At 39.6% G+C, this 27,061-nt stretch overlaps 1 protein-coding gene across 2 annotated transcripts in view; it reads left to right on the top strand.

Annotated features, from left to right (window-relative positions):
* Nucleotides 1-26,120, top strand: part of mgll (monoglyceride lipase) — a 45,207-nt gene extending 19,087 nt beyond the window's left edge. For both annotated transcript variants that reach the window (XM_082519662.1, XM_082519661.1), the window contains 5 exons: nucleotides 2,710-2,846; nucleotides 11,255-11,365; nucleotides 11,805-11,894; nucleotides 17,517-17,732; nucleotides 19,449-26,120. In XM_082519662.1, coding sequence (XP_082375788.1) covers nucleotides 2,710-2,846; nucleotides 11,255-11,365; nucleotides 11,805-11,894; nucleotides 17,517-17,732; nucleotides 19,449-19,580 — 686 coding nt within the window. In that variant the 3' untranslated portion in view covers nucleotides 19,581-26,120. The remainder of the gene's footprint in view (nucleotides 1-2,709; nucleotides 2,847-11,254; nucleotides 11,366-11,804; nucleotides 11,895-17,516; nucleotides 17,733-19,448) is intronic.
* Nucleotides 26,121-27,061: the final 941 nt, after the last annotated feature.

Genomic DNA, 27,061 nt, shown 5'->3' with positions numbered 1-27,061 from the left:
CATGTTTGGACTTCTTGCAGGCCACTTTAGCACCTAGATTTTTCTTTTTTTTTTTTACTATGAACCCATGCTGTGGTGATGTGGTTTGGCATTGTCTTACTAAATAAATAAACAAACCCTTTCCTGGAAAAGATGTTTTCTGTATTTCAGAGCTCAGATATATTGTATGTGTTTTGACATTCATGATAAGAGAGCAGCTGAGCTGTCAGGTGACCACCACCTGGTGGTGAGTTGGATCTTGTGGTGCAGAAGGATGCTGGGTAAGCCTGGCGTGCCAAAACGTTTAGTTTGAGGATGTGCTGCGAGCACATAGCAGAGGCCCCTACCCCAGAGATCTTCAACTCCCACCATCAGCAGAGATTCAACAGCATCCTGAGGGAGACTGTGGACATTGAGCCTGAATAGATCCACACCTCAGATGAGCTACAGCTGTGAGGGGGCATGTGCCTGCAGTGGTGGCCATTTCCGAATGAGATGCTGGACCCCAGCCATCAAGCTGAAAGAAAGAGTCCTGTCGACCTTGGTTGGTTGGAATTCGTAGAAGGTTGGAAGGTACCTGCAACTCAAGCCATGCGTGGCTTGTGCTAAGGAGGAGATTGAATATGATTTTCAGTCAGCCAAAGCGGAATCTGGTAAACTGTCCAACTACTCAGTAGGGTGGAGCTGCTGACCTGAAATGAAGACATTGTCGGGCAGTGGCGCTCTAGAATCCAACTTATATGCCTTTCGTACTGTCACGGTCCGCTGTGACAGACCGTGCGGTGGTGTGTATGGTGGACCCAGGTGCGAACACAGGTGAGCAGACGGGAGTGAACTTTAAACAAAAGCGAGCCTTTTATTGTGGCTGATGACAAGGTATACAAATACAGCAGGGATAGCGTGGCTAAACAGAAACCTAAACTGGGAATAACTAAGGTAAAGCTATGACTAAGAATGCAATAGACCGGGCATGGAAACATAGAGGGTGGAAACACAGACGACGCGACACAGACTATATGAAACACAGAGACTAAATACACAAGAGGGATGATCAGGGGAAGTGGCCACACATGGGAACACAGCTGACACAGATAAACATAACAAGACATGGCAGGAGTAAACAACACTGACGGGAGACTGTCAAAGTAAAACAGGAAGTACACAGAGGTGCAAACAGGAGGAGAGAGAGAGCACGGGCATAGTGGGCTGGGGAAACATGGAAATGAAACACGAGGGGAGATGAGGGCTCACAGATACATAGAGGGGCACACAGGGGATAAGAGTCACAAGGGGAAGTCAAATAAGGAACAACATAACAGGACAACTCAGGAAACATGACCTAAATAAGGAACGAAATACAAAAATACAAGGAACTGAGAATACTGGGCCCACATGGCCCAGGACCATGACACGTAGAGGATCAGGGACTGGAGTAGATGAGAAGCTCTTGATGCTGTGGGACTGTCTTAGATGACACACCTCTGAAATAGGACATGGAAGTTTGGGACAGTGCCTGTAGACACTTGTGTTCCAACTTGCTGGGGATTGCCCTGCCTACCTGGGATGGTCGCATGGGCCCTAGAGAGGAATGATGGCAGAATGTTCACATACTGTTCAGCATTTATGGTTAGCCAGGCCATGTAAAAAAACTACTCTTCTCATACCATAATGGATGCTTATATGTAGCCACTGAGTTCTAGTTTCATAGCCCTTTTCTTGCTTAGAGACTTCTCTGAATTCTTCTAATCCCATGTCATGTAGTGGTTATGTAGATAATGAAACCATTATCTACATAACCATCCACCAATGCTCTGCAATTTTACAACAACAAAAAAGAAAGAAAAAAAGAAAAAAAAGAAACATCACAAACTTCTTAAAAGTGGTAAACCCTTCCACATGTTTACTTGAAAACATCTTGAAATTCAAAATAAGCATACATTTTTTGAATGCGTCCCATCTTTTTTGGAGTGTTTTATAGGAAGCATGCATTTCTAAACACTGACACACTTTCAACATTACAGAGCCAACGAGAGAAGGTGTGAGATGCACATGTGAATGTTTATTAGCTAGTGTTATTGGGTTGGTGGTTACCATGGCAGCCAGCCTCACCTCTCAGTTATTGGTGCGGAAAGCCTGAGGACAGCACATATATATAATATATGGATGTGCACATACATATTCAGATATTTTCCCTCCTCTCCATCTGTCAAGCTCGCTTCTATCATCTCTGTTTTCGTCTTTTCTTGCTTTCATCTTCTTGTTTGCCCCCTTTTCCCTCCTCTTTTGTCTTAAACCATCATTTTTTTCACTTCAACTCTTCCCCCATACTTTTCCTCTACTAGTCCATTTTATTCTTACTCTCCCTGTTTTTTCTGTTTCCCTTTCCATCATTTCCTTTATTTTTCTTTACGTCTCTCATCACCAAAGCAGAAGGCTTCCCCTTGAGTTGAATTGTATGTGGATGCAGTCAGTCCTTAAAAAGTTTAAGGAATAAATGTAAAACATATTTTTATAGTATGCCTGTGATTTGCCTTTTATTCTCATGCAGTTACCCTTTCAACAGTTTTGTGTTTAATTCAACTTGTTGAACTGCTATAAGCTATAACTCTAGGCTTATAATTACCCTTGTATCATGCTACTTTGCCCTCTTTTCATAAAAAAATTTGAAGTTTTCTTGTTTTTGAAGGTCTTAAATAATGTGTTAAACTTTCCTGATTCTTTCTTCCACAGTTGGCCATGGCCAGAGCGAAGGTGACAGGATGAACATTAAGGACTTTCAGATTTATATCAGAGACTCCCTTCAGCACATTGACCTGATGAAGTCTCGCCACCCTGACCTACCTGTATTTATTGTAGGCCACTCCATGGTAAGACACTTTCCATGAATGTGTGTCAGTTCCTGGAATAAACCATGCATGTCTTTGGAATTGTTTGCACAATGATGTCCTTGGCTTTTGTCTTGTTCTGTGTCCTGGGAGCAGTGTTGTCTTTTGATCAGGTTGGTTTTCCTGTTTTGTTTGGTGTTAAATTGCATAATGTGCCTGAGATCCTCATACAGTATGCTTGACACAAATAGAGCGAGAGAGCTGGCGAAAACCAATGTACAAGTCCCGCTCAAGCACATATTTGATGAGGCTTCCTGTGACATTTTGACATGTAAATGGGGAAAGTGTTCCTCGTCTAGTTGCATGGTTTACTGCTGCTCTGGACATGCAAGTCTAGATAAACTGGTTGTTGAATATCAGCAGAATCAGGCATTTTTTAAGTAGCAGTGATTAAGTAATATACTAAGTAAAATACTTAGTAACTTGCTACCTTTAATTATTAATTGACTTGCTAGGAGAACCGCTTACAGTTTTTCTGTTTAATGGTCAAACTTTACCTATCATCTAAAGTATAACAGACCAACAGTTCAGGGAAGGCTTGCGAAGTTCGCTGTTCTTGGTAAACCCCAGTTTACCTTTCACACAGTGCCACAGATTCCCGAGAGCTTGCAGCTGCTACGGAAAACCTCCAACAGGGCAGTCGCAGGTTCAGTGACCTGCTCAAGGGCAAATGTGGCTGCATGACAGACACAGACAGAGAGTGTTCACTTTCGTCAGTTTGTGTAGAAATCTTCTATTGACCTGCCTCATCATTGACTAGCTTATTTGTTATTATCCACTAATGAAACAGATTTACCTAGCAAAATGAAAGCATTACGGATTCCAGTATCATCTACATTACATCTGAATAGAAGCTAAAGCTAGCTGCTGTACAAGCAAGGAGCTGGTGCTAAGTAATGAGCTACTGGCTGCTGTATTTTACTTGCAGTCCTTCAGAATTATTCGTTTTGGGGTTTTTTTCCCATTTTAAATACAGCCAACTAACTTTCAAAACCCTATCTTAAACTTAACAGACCGTTATGCTAGCTGCTTGTCATTCTCGAAGCTAAACATATTACTCCTTGACTTGTTCTTATATTGTACTTTTCTACTCTGAGTGGTCAAAAGACTCTTTGCTACAAGAAAATTCAGTGAAATGCAGTATTAGTTGTTCATTTAACTGAACCAATTAAGCGTAGACCACTTGTTTTCCTCAAAGCTTATCCAGCTAGGCTTGAATATCCGGGCTAGTGCTAATTGAAATGGCAGTTCATTACATAGCTCACTCAGAGAAGCATAAAATCTTTAATTCTCACATAAACAGCTATGGCCAGTTAAGAATCGTTAATTGACTTCACAGTGGACTGTGGAGGGAGAGCTACAGGGTTTGAACTCCACACAGAAAGGCCAAACCAGGAGGTTCACTGGGCAGTGCACCACAAAGTTGCTCTACTTTCTTAAACAACGCTGACACATGCAAAGAAAAATTCCTAAACTAAGAATTAAAGCTTCGCTTTAATCCCTTGTTAACCGTAACAGTTAAGTTCAGCAGAAAAAGTTATGCTGGGTCTTCAGCTGGTTTAAACTTCAGTGCAGCGAACATGAAAAGAAAATTCAAATAGCCTTTACTGTGGCTCTGTGAATTCGGCAGACACAAAACTGAACCAGAATTCTCATTAAAAATAATTAGACAACGCCTGGAAAGCTTCAAGGCCAGCTTTGGAGCTATTTTTAACTGATTGGTTTATTCTGTTTTCACAGCCTCTCGTTGTTGTGCTCTGCGACCCAACTCTCAGCACAGCTAACAGATCACAAATGGTAGTGATGAGTTATATAATAAATGATTACTGTCAGTGTTTCTAGGTCGAGTCACTTTGTACTCCCGTGAACTTGTTTCGGTTAGATGAGCAAGTCGCTCCGATTCTGCATGCCAACATTTTTTATGCTTTCATATGTGAGGCTTTATGTTTCATAAGGAAACTGACATCACTCACTGAAGTCAAAATCTAAAACAATAAGTCCTTTGAGCATTGCGCTGTGCAAGTCAGAACGCTTCGAAACGAACCCAAGTATGCTTTCAAACATTTTTAGTGCACAGCTGCAGGTATCAAGCAGAGAATTGTGAGTTCATTGCAGAACTGTTTCGCCATGCCTTCCAGCAAAGCTCTACATGCTGGTGTATAAATACTGGCTCATGAAGCCTGTTTTTGTGATTAGGCCCTTTAGTTCATTCAGACAATCACTAGCTAAGTTCAGGATATACTTTTTTGTATTATTTTCTGCTATAAAGATTTTAATTGCTATGTTTTGCATCTAACTGTCCTCTATTAGAGATAACAGCTCCTCCTTCTTTGATGTCTTTCTTTTAAATAGGTCATATTTACTGTCGTCACTTGGGCCTTTAGTTGCTTCAAACAACATGCTGTTTAATTAATGGGTCCGCCTTGGCGAGCCATTTATGGCTCATGCGCTTCAGTGCAGTAGGACTGTATACAGACTGAGGCTGTGATGAAGGGATCTTAGAAGCACAGAAGTACATACTTTGTGTAAACTCCACTGTGGGATCCCAGGCTGAGGCAGAGTGCTTGTTTAGACAGCAGATTCTGTAAATATTAAGAGACAGCTGAGCAAAGTCACAGCAAAATCTCTTTCTTTTCCAACTTCTTTCTCTATTTTTCATCATCCCTCACTTTCCTGCTTCTTTTGGACTTCTAATAAATCCATTCAGTGTGTCTCCTTTGGCCTTTTCTGTTGCTGGCTAAGGATTATGCTTGTGTGTGTACACATGGACAGTTGTGGACACCCTAGATATTCTTCAAATCTGCCTGAGGGAAGCGTGTAAGTCTGTGCAGCAGGGAGCTTCTTGTTCCCCTTCTGGTGATGAAAATTAAATCACTCAGACTGAAGCAGACCCTACTTACTCATGGACATTGAAAATCATAAGACTCTTAAGTTATTGGTTAGACTCAGGTCCTTCTTTTTTTTTTTCTTTTTTTTTGGTACCACCTGTGATAGCAATGGAAATGAAATCGACTGGGATTTATGTCGCTTTTTCTCATCTGACTGACTACTCGAAGCACAGAGAGGCCCCAGCTGGAGATAAACCTGTTTTAACTTTCTCAAAGGCAGTTTTGAGTACCTGGGCTTGTGTCTGTCTATCTGCATTGATGTCTATTGACAGCAACAATGCAAGAAACTAAACAGCAGGGGTGTCAAATATAAAGCCCAGGGGCTAGAATTGGTCTGACAAAGACTCCAGTCCAGCTCACTGGACTATGACCTCAATTATGGCCAAACTACAGTTACTACTACAAATAATTATTATGTGGAAAACAATTAAATGACTGAAAAGTTCCTATTTTTTCACATTTTTTTTTTTACAATGGGTCCACAGTAACAAAAAAATATCTGAATATTTTCTGTTAATTGACAAAAACTTTCAGTTTTCTAATTACAGGGCAGTCTGGGCAATTAGCTTTTTCTCAATCTTTACACTTTTATGTCTTACAATTTAAGCCCAAAGAGTGATGCTGACAAAATAATTTCATTTACAACAACAGCATTTCAATGTTGTGTAGAAAAATGACATACTGTTATAATTGCTCTTCTTTTTCTTATATTAAGAAATCACCAGGATTAAAAATGCAGGTAAACTTCTGCACAGTGAAAGACAGAAAGGGTCCGGCCCGCTTAAGATTAAAGTGAGCTGTATGTGGCGCACGATGTAAAATGAGTTAGACATCCCTGTCGAACAGTCATGAAACTTCACAAGCGTAACTGAGACTTAACTAAAGCCAAGTTTGGAAATGACTCATTTGTGTTTTAGACCCATAAATACAAGTATACATGTAAAAATGAAGTAGTCACTGCTCTATGGTCTATGGGGGTGGCTGTGTTTTTGTGTAAAGACCACAAACATCGTCCATTTCAGTGACTCAGATCAGCTGAGGTAATACATCGCAGGCTGGAAGCAGCCACACCCATAATGATGCACAACTTTTAGCTTGTGCTAAAATTTAATTAAATCAACTTAATGGTGTGAGTTATAAAAGTCAGCTTTATTTTTTACCCCGTTGCTTGTTGCTAGACAACATCAGAGGAGTTTGTAAGTTTTTTTAGGTTACAGCTGGAACCAGAGGAAAATCCTAAAAAACACCCTGAAGATGAAGTCAGTTGTGTAGTTGACTGTGTAGTGTAGAAATGGGTGTGTCTGAGGTTTCACTGGTGTCACTAATGTCAGTTGGTCACTAGTTTCCCTTTCCATTTAGTTTCATATCCTTCTCCCTAGATATTATTTTTTTTTTTTTTTCATTTTCATCTCTCTTCATTTCATCCTCTGCTACATTCTTGTTTCCTGTCACGATCTGGTACAGGGATTCAACGCAGAGCGGTAAGGTATCTCCAAGGTGTGGTTTATTTACAGTGCAGTGCAATATATATACAGTGAAGGGATCCAAAACTCCGAGGGGAATCACAGGGTAATCCAAAACTCCGGGGGGAATCACAGGGTAATCCACTCACGTCTCCTTCGCTCACACTCACACACTTTCCCGCAGCAGGGAGGTCGCAGGTCCGGGGGGGGGGAGATCTGAAGCAGACGAGAAGGCAGGTCACCAACTAATCACAAGTCACGGATATGAAGCACAAGAGCTGTGAGAACACTAACGTTAGGGGTACAATCATCCAGCGACGAGAGGATCTGTATTCCAGCCTCAAATAGTGCTCCCGGTGATGATGGGTGAGTGTTGTCAGGTGTGTGTGTGGGCCAAGGGCGGGAGCCCACAGTGAGCTCCGCCCAGGCAGAGAGGGAGAAAACAGCAACAGCAATTGTAGCCTTGTGGGGCCGACCGGGCAGGCACGGAGACCATGACATTTCCTTTGAAACAAATAAAAACCCAAACTCAGTTTTCAGGATACCTGCCGCGGGTCAAGTGATGTGCAACTGTGTTTTTACAGGCCTCATTTCCCAGTTTCCCGGTGTTTTCACTTTGCATCCTGTTTCTATTAGTCTGTTCCTCTGCTTCTTCAGTTTTATAAATCTCTCAGGCCACGATGACGCAAAAACTCCAAACGACAACACAATAGAGACCACCTGGGTATTCTGCTGTGTGTGTTGAGAGGCTGCTCGAGTGATAACATCCTGTAATGTAGTCGGCAGAGTCAAGCTGCAGTGACGCTGTAAAGAAAGTCACAGTTCTAACTGATCAAAATGTTAATTTAATTTATAGTTATTCACAATTGAACCATGTTTTTCATAATATTTTATATTTTATTATATTTATTAAGACCTGTGAAACAGGAAAAAGTCTGTTAAATTTCAGATTCTTTGATCTTATAGTGTAATTTATGTCACAGTAGTCTGAAAGTGATTTGCGACCTACTGATGATCATATAAACCTCAGAACATGAGCATTTTTGTAGCGTGGGTTTAAGTTTTTAGTTCAAGCTATTTAAAGCTTGATGAAAAAACTACCACAATTCATTTTCACAGTTTCCAGAACACATAAACATGTGTGAGAACTTTTAAACGTGCGACAGCAAGAACTAAAAAACACATTACGGTTGCAAATTTACACAAAACCAAACACTCGACTTTTTTCAGGGGCTCCGCTGTATCTCTTTTGGTTGAGCAGTGACACAGAAGTTTTTAGCAGTTTGTCCACGTTGTATCTGCTCGTGGGATGCTGTAAAATCCCTTCAGCTTTGGCGTCTTCCCACTCGTACTCATTTATTTCTTTCTCCATCAGTATTTCTGGCCGAGGCTTACTTGTCCTTCCTCTGTGACAGCCTTTTATGTAACGGTTCAGCAGTGCTTAGGAACTATTTGTTCAGCTTCTAAGCCCTCTGTCTCATCTCCCCTCAGTATCCATTACTCACAGTAAACAAAAATTCCCTTTGTGATGCACCGTGGCTTCAATAAAAACGCTTCTTCATTTCTAATCGGCTTGGAAAACTTACATATAATGGGTGACATTTTTTTAATGTGAGACATTAGTTCAAGTTAAACATCTCTTGGTGCACTCCCTAATTTGTCCTCTTGGCACCATTGAACAACACCATTGCATTAAGGGAATGTCTTCAGTTGTTTTTGTTGTTTTTTTTGGGTTTTTTTAGTGGTGAGTTCATACTGAATGCAACAGGTGTTCACTAATTGGCCATATAATGTTTATTAAGCCTACATCATATAATGCCGCTATTTTAGCCTTCTACTCCATAAAATGTCAGTGGTGTACTCTCTGTGTACACCATGCAGTGTTAGTGGGGCAGCTGTACAGTCCATATAATATCAGAGTGTTAGCTCCTTGGGCTATTTTTTGACAGTTCGAGTCCACCCACTGACAGTGTGTAGCACTGTGTACAATACCAGCATTCATTTTGTGAACTCTAGTTCAGAGGTAGAAGAGTGTATAGGGCCTCTTATCAGCTTCTGAAAGAGCCTCTCTGTCCCAGTCATCCATCTGTCACTCTGTCTCCCTCTCTTCCCTTCCCTATTCACACTTATCTCACTCTATCAGTGCAGACCCTTTGACACAACTGCATTCATTGGCATTTTTTGGTGATATTTAACAGGCACTAAATATGCTGAACCAATCAGCCAATTTGCAGCTTTTAGCAGCCCCACCACTACCCACCACCACCAAAAAAAATGCAACTTGAAGTTGAGCATTACTTCTGTTTTTGCAGCAGTGCGTCCTGGTGTTCACATGTAGATGTTTTAGCGAAAGACAAAAATAAGAAGAAAGGGGAGATTCAGGCAGCTGCCCTCTTTTTTTCATACTCCCTGTGTGTTTGCATGCAGGCGGCGATGCGCGAGCGTGCACTTGTGTCTTTACAGAGTGAAGTTTTCTGGTGGGAACGGTTTTGTCTTCCTTTCGGTACCCTTTTTCAACAAAGCGAGGCTGTGATTGGCCCCCGGGCTGATGAATATTCACGTAGGTGACAAAGAAAGCTCCCCACATAAACAAAGTTGAAGCCAATTAGTCTCCCACACAGAATCACTGTGCTCCCGTGCGTGTGTGTGTCATGCACTTGTTGCATACGAGAGGAGAAACCGTGCCAGAGTCGACCCTGACGAATCGATTTAGGTTTTGGCTGCCATGGAGCTGCTAATTGTCGTGGCCCTACGTTACAGAATTGAAATCACAATATGAAAAAATGTCAGCGTGGGTGCTATAGTGTGGCCCTGGTGCGGATGTTCTGTGGAGCTCAGCAGTGTTGTGCCCCCGGGGCCCATGGTCCCACACTGACATTTCTCTGTGTGGAACAATAGTAAGAAAAAATAGGGTTGGAGATCTACACAAAAGATGGCTTGTTTCATGTTAGCTGTGACCTCTGAATAGTTTTCCTACTGCTCCTTGCATCAAGACCTTTCACCTACTTTAGGACCTTTCCACTTTGATCACATTAGAAAAGACACTCCTTTTCCTCTATTGGAGTCTAAAGAAGTAAGACGTGCCGAGTCTGTCTCCTTACTGAAACCCTGTCTTTATCACTAATGCTGTTATCTGTGGTTTTCTCTGTTTTGTTAATTTTTTTCTCATTTTTTCAATTTATTTTGGGTCCCTTGAGAACAATATGCTTTATTTTTAAATAAGAAGATATCATACATCGTACATGATGAGGTTACTACTGCACTGATCAGTACACAGCGACCAGTGACAACATCCACTTTGGTGAAATCTCCACGACTGCCATTTTCTTTTTTATTTTAGATATATGTGCTTCTTTTTCTTTGGCCTAGTGAGTGCTCTCACCTTTATTTTGGTGTGTTATATAGTTTTTTTTATCAAACAACAGCTGTCGACCGTAGCACCGCAGAATCTTTCATCTACTCATGACTGGAGGCTCATGCTCGTGACAGCATGACAGGATATAAAGATTACAGCATCCTCCCTCTGCTCAGCTGTGTTGTTAGCTAGCTGCTTCTTTTGATAGGCGGATGAAGACAGAAGTACAAAGAAAAATTAGTTCTTACATAAAGAAAGCTGTGCACAACAAGTAGGCTATGATTTCTGGAAATTTACATGAATGTTGGCGTTATTAAATGTGTTTTTTGTACACCACCAGGCAGCTGCCATTCAGTCTTATAATTTTAAGAAAAGAAAGTCGATTTCTCCCAAACCAGGATTTTCACACGTTAAAAAAAATGTTGTACATGCCCAAAGTAAAATATTTTAAGTTTTACTTTTCTAGATAATTTTAAATAATGTAAGCAAGTTTGGTAACCGCAAGAATCTTCATATCATATTTTACATACGACATCTTTAAGCAGCATATAAAATTAAAGAGGAAAATTCAAAATTAAGTGACAGAAGCATGACATGTGGGCAATAGATTTAAAGAAATAGCTTGACAAATATTATTTGTATTACAGTTTCATTAAGCTAATATGTTCTGCATTTCTTTTATAGGGTGGTGCTATCTCAATCCTGACAGCCTGTGAAAGACCTGGTGATTTTGTTGGAGTGGTTCTGATAGCTCCCCTGGTCCAGATGAACCCGGAGTCAGCCACACCATTCAAGGTACCACATACCAATCACCAACCCTTTAAACCACTATTCTCTTCTTTCTGTTCTTTTTCTCTCCTCTCCCAACCCAAGAGGCAGTTATCTTACTTTACTCAGGTTTGCTGTGGATGGTGTCTATAATACTTATAATACTGGCACCTTTTATTTTGTGTGTTTCAAAGGCAACAATCAGTTCAGGTATCACTAGAGCTGCATAAATGGCCTCTCACTGAGTCTTTGATACAAGTATGTCCCAAGTGTGGCCAATCTCTGACAAATCTCACAGAGGAGGCTGTTTTAACAGAAATAAATGACTTTTTTATTCCTTATTTTATGAATTAAAAGTCTAACACTAATACATAATAGTGCAATATTTAAAACCAAAATAGGAGAAGGAAACAGTCTTCATGAATGATGTCACATGAAAATAAGCTATGCTCTTCTCTGTTTGTAGGTTTTCATGGCAAAACTGCTGAACCACATGCTGCCCAGCCTCACTATGGGCTCCATCGAGTCCAAATGGCTCTCACGGGACAAGAGGCAGGTGAGAGACTGATGCTGGCAATGTGTGTTTTGGGTGGCTGAGCACTCTTGTTGTTTGAAATTGAAATATCACTCACTGAGACTGTGGGAAATAGAATTTTCAAGGTGTAAATTTGTCCGCGGTTGATTGTCTACGCTAATGTCAAGTCACACTATGTTTATTGTCCAATCCCATGCCAAAACACCACATCTTTGTAGACACTGTACGCCTTTTCCAAACAGCAGGACAGGTTTGCGTGCGTTTGTTGGTTGTGTTATTTTGTAAACACAGTACATGCTACACACCCATACTTTGTAGTGCCCCTAGAGACATCCCTGGAGAAACAGAAACAAATTCTCATGGCATGTCACCACGCCTAAATTTTGCACGAATTTGAGTCTGCGTGTGTGTGTGTGTGTGTGTGTGTATGCCTAGTTTACATCAACATTCCTACATCCTGCTGCTTCTGCTTCCTACAGTCAGTCAGAGGAAGTTGTGTTCTTCCAGATACAAGAATAAACAATAGCAGATAAATACTGAATCAAAGGATGTAATCATGTAACAGGTAATCTAGGCACACAGGTATCCAACTGCATAATGAGACTATGTGATACGATATTGTTACTAGAAGGAAAGTTGCAGGGGTGGATCATACTTTGCTCTGATTTCTCACTGTAACCTTTTCTTCATGTGTTTTCAGTAAAGTAGAAAGCTCAATTTCACAACTGAATATGAAACCGTTCGGTAGCCTTATGTTGTTTTATTCATTGTGAGCGGGGATCAGTGGGAATGAACGTCTCAGTCAAGTTCGGTACATAAATGTTCATGGCCTCAAGATGTTCTTTCACCAAAAGACAGGAGAAAAGTAAAAAAACTAAATGAAATTTGCTGTTGCAGGATTTATATTTCTTTTTTCATCATCTACCACCAATCAGCTCACAAACGATCTTATGATGAGCTTAATGAATACTTTTTTGTATTGGTCCTTTTTGCTCCTGTAACTGCAAGTCATTGTTATTTAGTGAACATGCAGTGACACTACTTGTGTCACTAGTTGTGTAATATTCAAGATGCACACAACAGTGTCCACTGATCAGTTTGCTGATTGTCGCATAACAAACAAATGCAAAATGTTACTAATTTTAAAATGAGGGATGATAAAGCATGATGCAGAACCATAAACGAAGCATTGATGCACATACATAAAGATACAAAGTCCACCATGCTACAAGACCCTGCAGCAGTTACATTCTTGCACATTATCTTTAAAACGTGAAATACAATCTTTAACATTTAATACAAAAAACAGTGAAAAAAATAGGTTGAAAAGAAATAATAAACTATTACTCTCATCAAAACATTTTGAAGTTAATTTATTTCATTTTGTAGCCCAAAGTTTTCGATGATAGATTAGATGGAAGGATGTCGTCTACAGCACGAGGTTTCACAGTCTCCTGGGCTGATGTGGTGTCATTAGTCAAGCCACCTGTGACAATAGAGGAATGCTCTTTCTGTCAAAGTCAGCCACAGCTGTGCTTACATAGATGCTGAATAGACATGAGTAACTGTATGACTTATGTGACAGCTACTTGTAACTACATGTTTAATGTCAGAGAAACAGGGAATTCCCTCTCCGATTTACCTCCTTAGCTTCCTTTTTCCTCCTTTTTCCTTTCTGCTTCCTTTTAACATAACTCCACTTTATCATCCTGCTTCGCTCACATTTATATTTCTAAATAAAACTCACTGTCCATTTATTAGCGACCATTTGTTCCCGCTTCCCCTCCAACTGCCACAGATTTCCCAGGAGTCTTTTCATTTTCATGCCCATATTTTCTCCCTGAGAACAACTTTTCTCCCTTCAGCGTTATGCCATATTTGGAGAAAACTACAGTATGTATTTGCTTGTTCATTCTAGGCTGTGCACACCCTTTCTAAATGTGTAACACATATCTTCTCATAGTTGTATATTGCGAGAAATTAGAAAATGATTAGGCTTGCAAGATCTTGCATTTATTACAAGTTGTATTAACATTTAAGTGGGGTTTTTATTGAGCATTCTAACAAATTAAAATTAAAAAAATTAAATATTAATTTACTTGTATGAGTTTTAACAACTTGAACACATAAAATGTATTTCTCCAGCATATACTGTAATCTATAATGCAGTTCAAACGTGTTGTAGCTTCCAGCTAATTTTAAATCAAAACACTGACCACAACCTGGCCAGATGTATTTGGCATCTGTTACCATGGTGATTTAAGCCAGGTAAAGGAGAGGAGTAAGAAAATGGCCAGTTTAACTCGCTTTATCTATCAGTGGTTTTAACTTTTAGGGTGATTGGGTGATGGCAAAATGAAATCCGCCATATATTATGTTAATTTTTGAATGAAAACAACTGAATCCTCATTTAGTCTGTTGTCATCACATCCTTTAGTGTGTACAGAATGTTGTGGTAGCAACCTGGAGAATTGTTTTTGTTCAGTCAGTTGCGTGCTGAAGAAAGAGAGGGAAAAGAAGCAGACAGTTGTCAAACCAAAGATAAGTGATATGCAGCGTCGTGAGAATCCAGCAATGACCGGCAGACCAAGGCCAAACAACATGCAACCTGCAGGGACTTCGTATCATCATGGCAGGCCCAGTTTTCCACCAAGAGTAAGGCACAATCTGAAGCAGGATAATGCTGGACTCAGAGCCCAACTGGAAGAGACTCAGTGTCAGCTACACATGTGTAAATCCAGTCTTAGAGAAGCAAACACGAAGGCCTTGTATTTTGAGAGTCAGGTGGATGAGTATCGCAGAAAGTTCTACTATTTGGATATAGAAACTGAGAAGACAATCAACGATCTGAAAAAGCAGCTGGACGCAGCGCTCAGTAATGAAACCAAGTCTTACCTGCAGGACATTCACACGCTCAAATTTGAGCTTCGTGAAGCTAAAATTGAACGAATCAACAATGAAAACAGGTTGATTCTAGCAGATAAGATCATGCATAAGCTTACTTCTAACCTGGGCGATGCCAACAAGAAGCTGCAGCAGCCGAACAGAAACTCTATAGACACCCAAACGATGATCAGTGACGCTCCTTCAAAGAACCAGTGCTGTGAGATGCAACAGATGTGCATTGACCAACTCCAGCAGCAGCTTCAAAACGCTAAGGAAGAACTGAAGAAGCAAGCTGAGGAACACGAGGATGAGAAAGAGGCTTTACGCTCTGAAATTAAGCAACTTAAAGGCCTCAAAGAACAAAATGAGGAGAAGCTGATGAGTTTAGAGAAAGAGCTAAACGACACGAAAGCTTCCTACATCGCACTCCTGGAGGAGCAAAAGAAGGAGAATGCTAACTTCACACAGGCACTGCAAAAAGAAGAGGAGGAGAAGGCCTCACTTCTAAAGACTCTGAAGGAGCAAGAGGACATGGAGAAGAGATTGGAGGAACTCACGTCTATAATCAATGAGTTAGAACAAGAGTCGGAAGAGAGGAAGAGGAGTTGCTGGCCTTTTAGGTTCTTTTCTTAACTGGCATCTGTCAGTCTGTATTAAAAAATGAATAAATAAATGTGTTTTATGAAATAGCCTTTCAGTCTTGTGCTTTTGTTTAGGTGACAACATGAGTGCACAGTTTTGGGGCAACATTTTGAATACGTTAGGGCAATAAAATGACTGGGTAACACCTTAAAATAAAAAAATTCAAATGAAACTTTACACAACTTAAAATTCACAACCATTACTTGAATTTACTTACAGTACAATAAAAAAAAAGAAAAACCTGACTTTTCCCCTCATTCTTATGTTCTTAGGTATTTGTAGGTAAATATAATTACATTTAAATTCAAATAAGATACACTGAAATTACATTTAATTACAAGGGAATTACATCCATAGATGTGGGCTGTATTATAAAGTGTTACCAAGGACTTTAGTTAAGGTTAGCAGAAGATCACATTTTCCCTGATACATTTGAAGTTTGCATGAAATACTTCACATTATAAGTATAATTTTTTTCAAAGAAACAATGGAAATGACTGAAAAGCTGTCAGAGCTGTTGCATTTAAATGTAGCCAATAGGGACAAAATATTGTTTATATATTAATATTGTTTCTTGCAGATACAGTATCAGGTAAAATATTTTATACATGTACATATATATATATATATATATATATATATATATATATATATATATATATATATATATATATATATATATATATATATATATATGTGCGACTAAGGGCATAATTAAAGAGAATGTAAGTGTATTTTATTTAAAAGTAAATTGTTAAGTAAATTGTAAAGTAAAAGTAAATTAACAATCTAAAAGTAAATTGTTATTATACTTAGCTACAAATATTGGGTTAACAACTCAGGTTTTTAAGGGAAATAGTAGTAGTAGTAGTAATTTTGCAGGAAAACAAAAAAATGTGTGGGTTGAGTGGGTTTTCTCCGGATACTCCGGCTTCCTCCCACATTCAAAATATGTGCAGTTAGTGAGGATAGGTTAATTGGAAATTTCCCATAGGTGTGAATGCAGGAGTGAATGGTTGTCTGTGTCTATGTGTTAGCCCTGCGACAGACTGGCGACCTGTCCAGGTTGAACCCTGCCTCCCGCCCTAAGGCAGCTGGGATAGGCTCCAGCCCCCTCCCATGACCCTGAAAAAGGAGAAGTGGAAATGAATGGATGGATGGATGGAACAAAAAATAGATAGATGCATAGGAATAAGGGGGTAACAAGTGAAGTGGAGTGGCTTAACCTTGCCTAACTTCTAGGTCTTTTATGTTTTAAGTGAAAGAAATTAAATTAGACGTGGCTCCATCAGTTTAAGGTCACATAGGCCTGCACATTTATTTTATTCTGATAAGTTGGCAAGGGAATTTTAATGTTGATAAATAATAGAATATCCATCATAGAGATATATAGGGACATATAATGAACATTAAATAAACCTGTAAAAAACAGACGTAAAAAGGCAAGGCAGTTAATATGAATGTCAGTGAATGTGACATCTGTTATAGAGCGCTTTGAGTACTCTGAGAGAGTAGAAAAGCGCTATATAAGAATCAGTCCATTTACCATTTATATATTAATATTGTTTCTTGCAGATACTGTAAAATACAATTTTCCACATTTCACACTGTGTACTTTTGAAAAGTTTTTCTCACAGTTTTCTGTTATAAGTTTGGTTTGAGAAACAAAGTGAATATTTGATCACTGTACTAGCTGTTAGATTCAACATTTAAAATGCAGAAAGGACTCTTTATTGTTCATCTGCTCTTAGGAGACTCCAGGCCATCTGTGCATGAGCGACCGTTTTCCCTTTTAATTTGTACCATTTTTCTTCTGGCTGACACGTTTGTGCAATTTATTGCCCACAGTAGCGCTGCATGCATCTAATTGTACACAGACTCTCACTGGTGATGTAGAGGTGTCAAAAACTTGGCATTACAGGGTTGAAGGAGCATTTGTGCTCTATGAAAGGATTGCTGAGTTGAGTTAAGCCTTACCAAAATTATTTCTCTGAGCTTAATTAGAAAGAGGAACAGCAGGAATGAACTTACATTGATATCAGTCCAACATCCGGTGGAGAGAGATGATAAACCAAAGCATCTCCACCCTGGCCTCTTTTGTTTCTCTCCTGTCAGGTGGAGGCATATGACGCTGATGAGCTAAACTATCACGGCGGGATGCGAGTATCATTCGGCATGCAGCTGATGGCGGCAGTGGAGCGTATGCAGAGGGAGATCCCGTCCATCAGCTGGCCCTTCCTGCTCCTTCACGGTGACGCCGACAAACTCTGTGACATCAGAGGCTCCAGGATGATGTATGACAATTCACCGAGTACAGACAAGAAAATCAAGGTGTGTATGGTTAATTTACAGAAAACTGTATCTGTAGAACTGCCTTAGGTTCAACAAGGTGTTGGAAACATTCCTCTAAGATTTAGATTCATATTGATAGATTAGCATCACATAGTTGGTGAAGATTTGTTGACTCATTGTCATGTTCAATACACCAGTTTGACATGATATGAATAAAACATGCCATGCTGGAAGCAGCCATCAGAAGATGGATGGTTGGATGGTGGTGGTCAGCAACAGTACACGCTGGGTACAATGCTCAGTTGGCACTAAGGAGCCCAATTACACCACCAGCAACACACTAAACTATTAGCACGAAGCAGGACTGCTTCATGCTTTAATGGTGCTGTAGAAATAAAATAGAATTGAGTTGAGTTGAACTGAATGTTGTTTATGCCAAATTCTCTCCCTACTATCTCAACGTTGAAGCTGAAATCGAGAGTCATCAGACCAAACAACACAATTTCTGGTCTTTTGATATCCAATTTTGGTGAGCAGGTGTGAAACACAGACTCAGTTTTCTGTTCTTAGCTGAGAGGACTGGGGTGGTCTTCTGCTGCTTGAAGGTTCAATCTATTGTGCACTGAGAGAAATTGTTATACATATCTTGGTTAGTTGGTTATTTGACTTATTGTTGCCTTCTTGTCAGTTCAAAGCAGTGTGACCATTACCGTGACATCTGACAGTGTCCAGGAAAATCCCAGTAGATTAGCAGTTTCTGAAATACTCCAAATACACCAAACGCCATGCCACGTTCAAAGTCATTTAAATTATGTTTCTTCCCCATTTTGATGGTTGGCCTGAATTTCAGCAGGTCTATATGTCTAAATACACTGATATGTTTAAATATTTGCGTTAATAAAGTTTCAGATGAGCGTTTATAAAGTGCAACAACTGAACGTGACACAGTGCATAAATATGGTGAATAACGTTGCCTCCAGCATTAAAGGTGTCTTCTGACACTTTAAAAATGATGATTCGAGATTACAAAGCTGAGGTCTTTGTGTTTGATTAATACAGAGACTGTCCGTCATTAAAACTCGTTGTTATTAAAATATAACATAGAGATGGGTGGCAAACTAAAGGAAAAATATACAAAGCCTTGACTTTACAGTCAGGGATTTTACACAATGCTGTGAAGCATTTTACAGTGATGTGATGCAACACATGCCTATACCTGTATTACATTATGAAATGCAGCTTAAACCTCTTAAATCCCAAGAGCTTCAACACTGGTATTTGTAAAGAGGGAAGTTTCACACACTATGTTGTCACATGGTTCATCACATGGAGGTTAAAAAGAGGATGAACAAGAGACATGAGAATGAGACACATGAGAAGTGAAATCAGATATAACGAATGTTCTGTTTTCGTGCAGCACAGTGAGACAGATAGTGCAGGGAGCAGAAAATCAAGTGGTGCTTGTGAGGCTCAGATGCTTCTTTATCACATGTTTTATCAAAGTAATAATTGGACCAAATGCAGGGGCTTTCCACGTTAGTTCAAGCTGTAAACGGAAGTCATTTGATCCCAGCAAAATGTTTGGTGTGATCAAATGACTTTTGTATTAAATCCCTGTAGGTTTGGCAAAGCAGGAAGAACCCGTTGCAACTTTGAACACACTGCAAGTTGTTAAAAAGCATTGTAGAACAAAAATGAAATGGTTTTACATACATCCCTCTGATCGTTTCTTATCATTTCTAAATGTTATCCCAGATCTACGAAGGAGGCTACCACGCTCTTCACCATGACCTCCCTGAGGTGGCTGAGTCCGTGCTAAAGGAGCTGACCACCTGGATCACAGAGCACATCCCAGCTGCAACATCGCAGGAAGCGCAAGGCTCCTAAATGTATGGCCTGCACACCTCTGTTGAAGCTCTGAGGAAACTGCCAATCTCGTCATAAAACGCCTGCTCACGTTCCTGTAGTGCGTCAGGCGTAATAATACTACTGCACTTTCCTGTCTGGGAGTTATTTGGGCATACTGATGGACATTATAGTCTCTGTATAACAGGTTTATTAGCAAATCCTCTGGGCTACTGTAAAAAAAAAACACACACACACTCTTCCTCCTATCTGTACATCAGGCCACTGATATAAATTGGGCAATAGGGTCAGTTCTTATTGTAAATACTCTGTAGCAATGGTCAGCATCATGGCAAAATTTCTGATCAGGGATGTGCCTCATGTGTTTATATGCTTCACATCATCTCCACTGAACTGCTCGTGTGCAGCTTTTAGAGAGTAAAGACTGTCACAAACTTTACTCCCTAAAAGCAAGGGTTCGAAGTGCAATAATGGGTATGGCCTTTCATTTTCTCATTTTATAAACAGGCCAGATCTTTTAAATATTAATAACAGAGGCAGCAGAATACAGAAGCATTTCTTTCTGCCTCAACTACCATTAACAGACTGGGTTAGAGGTCAGGAACAGAAGGAGGACGGCACCTTTGGAGCTGTTGTCGGTTCAGGGATGCATGAATACTTAATAGATAACTTATCATTTAGCGACACTGAATAGCCATCTTAAAGTCTCCTTAGTTTACTCCACCATACTCTCTGACCTTATCCCATCTCCTCTTCCTCTCCTGCCTCCTCACTGACTGCGCTGTTTTGTAATATCACATTTCTGATAAAGGCAGCTTTTATAGAGCTGATCAGAAGCATATACTGAAAGCACTCTAGATGTAATAGTCTTCTCCTGACTTCCTCTTTGCTTGATCTGAGGACAGATGTTAGCCTAAAGACAGATGGTTGACAGTGATACATCATATGAGGATAAGGTACTGTAGTCAGACTAAATCCAGATGATGATCTAGCTTCATAAATTTTGTCCTAATGACGATATAAGTACTTCTTATCTGCCTAACTGAGTGACCGATTATTAAAATAGTTTTCCATATAGGTGCTATATATGCGATCCTAGTCAAGAGTGTAAGATGGGGCTAAATTATTCAGATGAAACTGCTTTGAATCGCTCTGCAGGTGGGAGGTCAAAGGTGAAGTGTTCTCTGACCTTTATGGCCGTAGTCGAGCTCACTGTCAGTTGTTCACTGAGGCCAAGCCTTGATTGATTAAGTTCAGGCTGCAAACTGGGGGGCCCAGCTATAAAGTGAAAGGGGAACATGACATGACTTTATTCCAGGAAGCAGCCAGTCTGGCTTCGTTTTTTTTTAATCTTGTTCTGTAAAACTAACCTTTGATGTTCTTAAAGTATAGGGACATCAAAGGTGAGGACAAGGGGCCGTTCAAAGGGTTAGCATTTAAAATCAGCTCTTGCTCGATGTGGGTTTTCAGCTGAACCACAGCAATAATGTCAAAGCAGCCTACATTTGTGGTTTGTCAGTAATTATAAACTAGACAGACACGCTCTGAACTACCTATTTGATAGTGTCGTGTAGACTGTAATTACTGGTCACATACACTTAGCTTTTACCTGTTCGTCAAGCACAATGAGGTTTCAGACTATTAAACGTGCACCGCTCACAACTTGGAAAGCAATTAGGGTCTTTTGTGGTGCTTAATTTTTGACACCAGACATCCGTGATACCGCTTTTAGTGACTCGTTCTGTGGTGAACACATCCAGTAAGCAGTTCTTTGATAGAGATTCAACTGGCCAGCCTGTTTTCTTTTTTTTTCTTTTTTCGGTATTACCCGGAGTTCAAAGAGACTCATGCACATAGTGAAGGGGGAAGCTTGCTGCTGTAACCACGGTTACTCTTGTTTAGTCATAGCAGCAGCAGTGTGGCAGAAGAGTCCTTTTTTTCTTTTTGACATGTGTTGTCACCACGGTGACCACTAAAAGACTGACAGAATGAGAGCAATTTCTGGCCTCTCTGTCTTTATGTCTCTTCCCTTCACCCCGCCTTGTCTCACCCATACTATTTTTTCTTTGTTTGTTTGTTTGTTTATTTTTTAGCCACAGTAACCGGTGCTCTTTGTTCCATCCATCATGCAAGCCTTTGTTCTACTACATACTCAAACATTGTGTACCCTCAGCCACCCACACTGTCCCTAGTGGCCAATTATCAGAGCTGCAACAGGTTATATTGTAAAGTGTTCAGATACAATTTTTATTCTTTTTTTCTGATTCTTGGACCATATGGCTGAGACCAAGGGTGCTAGATGTAGGTGGGAGGAAGGGGCCATTAAATCTTTTTTCTTTCTTCAGCTTCTTCTTTAGGTGAGCTGGTGTGCTTTAAATCAGAAAATGGGTTTCTGCAACATTAACCAACAAGAAAGACTTTTACATCGCAGCAAAACAATCAGAAGGAGCAATTTAAAATGTCATATTAAAGAATTTTAGTCTGACGTTGTTTTGCTCCCAGTATGAAAAGATTACATAAAATGACTGATGATGAGGGAAAAGGCTCTATTATCAGGACTGGCTTAGGCAGTAGACCATGTGTTTTTTTTTGGGAGGGGGTTGTGGGAAGGAGAGGTTATCATAAGGTCAGTAGTTTGACTTCCAGGTCTGATATCTTTAAGAGCTTTTTGCCCACCTGCTTTGAAATAAGTCAAGCGTGACACATACTTTAACTTTAAATGTGACCTGAAGTCGCTTACTTACAAACGTTGATGTGGCTTCTTCTTCTATTAACATCTTTCCTGGTGTTTTCAGACTGAACTGCGTCAGCTGTATTATCGAGTTGCATTAGAAAATAAAATAATTAATCGTTATCGGCAGAGTGCTTTCCATAATGTGAAAAAAATAGCATTGAATACAAAATACAACATGAGACATGAAAGCAAACAAATCAGTGTAGAAGAGGGAATAAATAGAAGGAACTTCAGGATGTAAGTGCATCCTCTTCTCTATTTTTACAGACGTCAAAAAATACTTTGCCAGAACAAATATTGGATTACTTTGCAGCGGGTGCAGACATAGATGGAGATGTAAATGTATTCATCAGTCCCGATGGGAGTCAGACCCTTAACCTCAACTGAACTGCAGGGGTTTTTATCACCAGCCCTTCAAACACAATCTGCTCCTGATTAGGCTGCAGCAGGAACAGCGCACACAAGTGTCGCGCGGTCCCAGTTTTATTCAAACTCATAATAGCACCCCTGCTGCAACGCATCAGCGCGATTGTTTCAGCCTCGCAGGATCCTGCGTAATTTCAAAAAGCTGTACCTGTCAGACTACATGAGTGCATAATACTGCTGTCGCTGGCTACGGGGGTGGAGAGAGATGGAGATATGGTGAGAGGGGAAGAGAAAGAAAAAGGAGAGGAGAGAAGCTGTCAGTAACCATGGCAGCACTGTTTTTTTGTTTTTTTTCAGAGTAAAAATGTGGATTCATTAATGCTACAGGAAGTGTGCCAGACGTTTGTGTGCTTTCAGGGCCGGTTGTCCATTTGCTGCTCTGAGGATTCCCTTTTGTGTGAGCACTGAGATAAGAGAGCAAATAATTAGCATCATCAGCTCACAGTGAATAATAAGAGCTGCGCACACTCAGTGAATTTGAAAAAAAAAAAAAGACTGTCTAGTCTGCTGTTTGGTCCAAAAACATACTATTCCCATTGAATGATTTCGAAGACATAACAAGGCCTTTTATCACATAGGTTTGTGCATTTTCCCTATGGAAGCAAAACCTTTTCACTGGATTTTAGTCCTTTCTTAATAAAGTGTAGTCCCCTTATATTGTCTTTACATCTTGTGAAGGCTTGTAAGCCATCACATGCTCCCTTTTCCCTGATATGTATCCTTACAAGCATGGAGTGAGAGAAGGAATGCCATAAATGTGCACATATATTACTCTATTAATAAATGATAATCCACTTGACTGTTAAGGTCCTTCAGTTTTTAGGCTTAGGAAGTTGAAATTAAAGTAGAGAAAAGAATGAGGGCAGGAAACCACTCAATCTAATTTGGCTGCAGCTTTCATAAAGAAATGTGTCACAGCTGGCCTACAGGGTGATGTAATTAGGCCACTTCAGTTTAATGTTTGTCATTTTTTTATTTCGACTGTATGACTGTTTCTAAGAGAAGAGCTGTTTTATGCTAATAAGCCTGAGGTGCAAAGGCCAGTCTTTATGTAGTTTTATAAGATTAAAGTGCACTTGAAAGATTCAGTTCGCATGAATGGGGCTCTGGAGTGAATGCTGAAGAAAGCAGCAAGAATTGAAGGGGTCGTCTTCCAAAGTGAATGTAAATCCAGGAAAACGGTTTTATCTTATTGTCGTAATCATGTGTGTAGAAACAAAAACAGATGCTCCAGGTTGTTAACACGTAAACCTTTAAATGTTTGAATCGTCATAACTGTGTTTTGGAGCAACGCCCCAGCTCAAATCTTGCTGTTCTAACCGACAGTTTTGACAAACTTGATTTGTTTCCAGCCGTCACGCTGCTTGGTTGCTGAACACAATTGTAATACTCTGTACATAGAAATGCTAATGAAGAAATGAAGACTACATTGTATTTTACATATCTTTTATTTATCTTGTATTTATAGAAATTCATTTAATGTATAGGCATCAAAGTACTGATAACACATCACGACAAGGCACTTTTTTTATACCACAATCCAATCGCTCATTGAGTTTCCCATCTATTCAAGACTTCATAACACTTTTGTTGTTATGGAAACTGGTTGACGGTTGTATGTTTGTACAGTTAAGCAACCCAGAAAATATATGGCAGTGTTTCTGAAAAGACTCTGTCTACTGAAGTTCATGTCTTGAAAAACGTCACACACTGTCTTTGTCAAAGATTTTTGTTTAAACTTCCAGATTTTAATTTGACTTTTTTTTTTGTTCTTTTTAAAATATATATATATATTTTTAAAAAATGATTAACAACCAAAGGGTGTTACTGCTAAAGGTTTGTTGCCTTGTACTTCTTTATCAAATTAGATTTTCAGGAAGTTGTTTTCTCATTTTGATCTTTATCTAAGGTGAAATAAACATGAGTGCAAAACATTTACGTAACACCTGCAATTTATACACCACGCAAACTACTGAAAGAAAAAAAAAAACAGTTATCAGGTTTTCAAGCAGATAAAAAAGCAACTCTAATCAATTTGGGGAAATTTTTAATTTCATATAATTGAAGAGATTTTTGTGACAATAACTTTTGTACATTTATTTTTGAATTGTATTCTGGTTGTTGTCTGTGCCTTATTATGCTAATGAATGTGGTTTTATGCTCACTTGTGAGTCTGTGAGTGTTTTCTGCACTTGAAGCATCTGTTTCTCTGTTTACTCTTTTCTGAGTGCGTGTGTGTGAGTGTGTGTGGTCACGTCTGTTTCTGTTCCTGGTTGAGTAATTGTGTCTTTCTGCTTATCGTCTTCCTGTCTGTCTGTTTTCACTGATGTCTGTCTAAATTTCTGTCTTTATCGTAGGTCTAAGCAGGTTGGGGTTGAAAACTGTTTCCGAGTCTTTCAGTACAGGCTCAGCTACAGCACATAAATACCTCCCAGATTCTTTAAAGACCTGTTTTGTCTAAGCCATTTAGAGAAATGCAATATTTAACACAAAAATTGATGCATTTGGCTTGCTAATATGGCAACAGTGTTGCTGGGTTGTCTTAAAGTTATTTCTTTTGCTCCCAGTGGGACTCAACAGAAAAAACAGGAAGTTCAATCAATCACATAATAATAATAACAATAATAATGATACGAGGGTTTGTAAAACAACAGAAATAACATGCAGATTTTTCCATTCTGACCGCTGTGTATTGAACGCCTACATTATTTAAGTGCTGTGAGGTTAAAATTATAACTCTAGAAAGTCTCACAGTTATGTCGTCTGTCTTAGAGAGTCCAACATTTACTTTAATCTGTGTTTGTGTCAGTATTTCATTTTGATTTTTAAGGGTGGCACGGTAGCCTTCTTGGTAGGAAAAGCTCGACATCTTGATAAGCTGAGGAATTTTGGCACTGCGGACAAAATTGTAAACACAAACCCTAACGTCATCTTCGTAATCGTGCATTTGCAATGTCAAATCAATCAAATGGTTAGTGTTTAGAGACCATACACCACAACCTACAAAAAAAAGGATTTGTTTTGTTTTTTTATGACAAAACTTTATTGAGTCTTCCTTATTAAATTTTTTTTCTCAGTTTATGTAGTACTGGATGTACTTTATGTTAACAGTGTTGATGTGAAAAATATGCCAGTTTTTAAACATTTTCTACACCTCTAAAGACCGTAGTGCACACTTTCATTTAACATCGTCCTATACTTCTCATACTTCGCACTGATGCATTATAGTCACATCATAGGTTGAGTGTCAGCATTTGACATTTTACTTCAAATCTGGCACAAAATTGTATATAATATGTAATAATGGAAATACTTCTGAATGGCTGAATGGCAACTTATTTGTTACTAGACTGTTGATAATGTCCATACTCTCTTACAGAATAAATGACTGTTTAACTGAACAGGCTGGCTGGCTGGACTTACTGCTGTCTCAATTCTGTTATGTGGCTGGGTATGCGTAAAGAGGGGAGGTTATCAGTCATCTTCATTGTTATTATTTTATTTTGAAATCACATGTAGCTCATGACCTTAACATTTAAGGTCACGATTAAGGTCATAAAAAGAACAGAGTATCACATGTGAGAATTTTTCAAATTTCTCAAAGAGTGTAAACAAAGAAAAAACATTTGGATTCAGCTCCTACTTCAGGTGAAATGAAGCTTGGAAAGTAGATTTTTTACACAGTAATACATATTGCAGGGTTAAGTGAGGTGTGACACAGGTCAGTAGGCTTGGTCGACCTGATTTTAGTAGTGTTTCATGAGCAAAACTAAAGACTTACCTTGGGAGAAAAAAAATCAGCATTTGTTTGCCAGGCTGAAAAGTACGCATCAGGCAGTAGGTGGCAGTACTGGCTCATACAATTCACTGAAGACAGGCTTGGTTATATGAATGTGGTACTGGAACTGGTACACACACATGCAAAGCATGAATGAACCGAGGACTGGTGTGAGATTTCTAGGGTTTTTTTCAGTCTTGGAGCATGAATGTACTCTGACATCTTTTCCACAAGCTAAGGTCCTTGTGTTAAGTGCCGTCTTGTCTTCCAAGTGCTGACCAACCTTTCTCTCTGTCTCTCTGCTACTGCTCTGTCTACCTCTCCCTAGCCTCAGCGTGTGCGTGTGTGTATGTGCATAATAACTCTTCTTACTTCCTCTCAGGAGTAGGCATGGCCACCTAAACTCTAATGATACACCTGTCACTCGTTACCTTCATCACCCTCATCTACAGTACTTAAAACCAGCTCTGCTTATCATTCACTGCCAGACTGTTGCACTACACTGCTGCTAGCATTTAAAATTCCAGTCCTATTTAGCTTTGCCTGTACCTCACTGCCTTAGAT

This window comes from Aulonocara stuartgranti (genome assembly GCF_965226115.1).
Source record: "Aulonocara stuartgranti genome assembly, chromosome: 20".
NCBI lineage: Eukaryota > Metazoa > Chordata > Actinopteri > Cichliformes > Cichlidae > Aulonocara > Aulonocara stuartgranti.
This window is presented reverse-complemented; position numbering and strand designations above follow the sequence as displayed.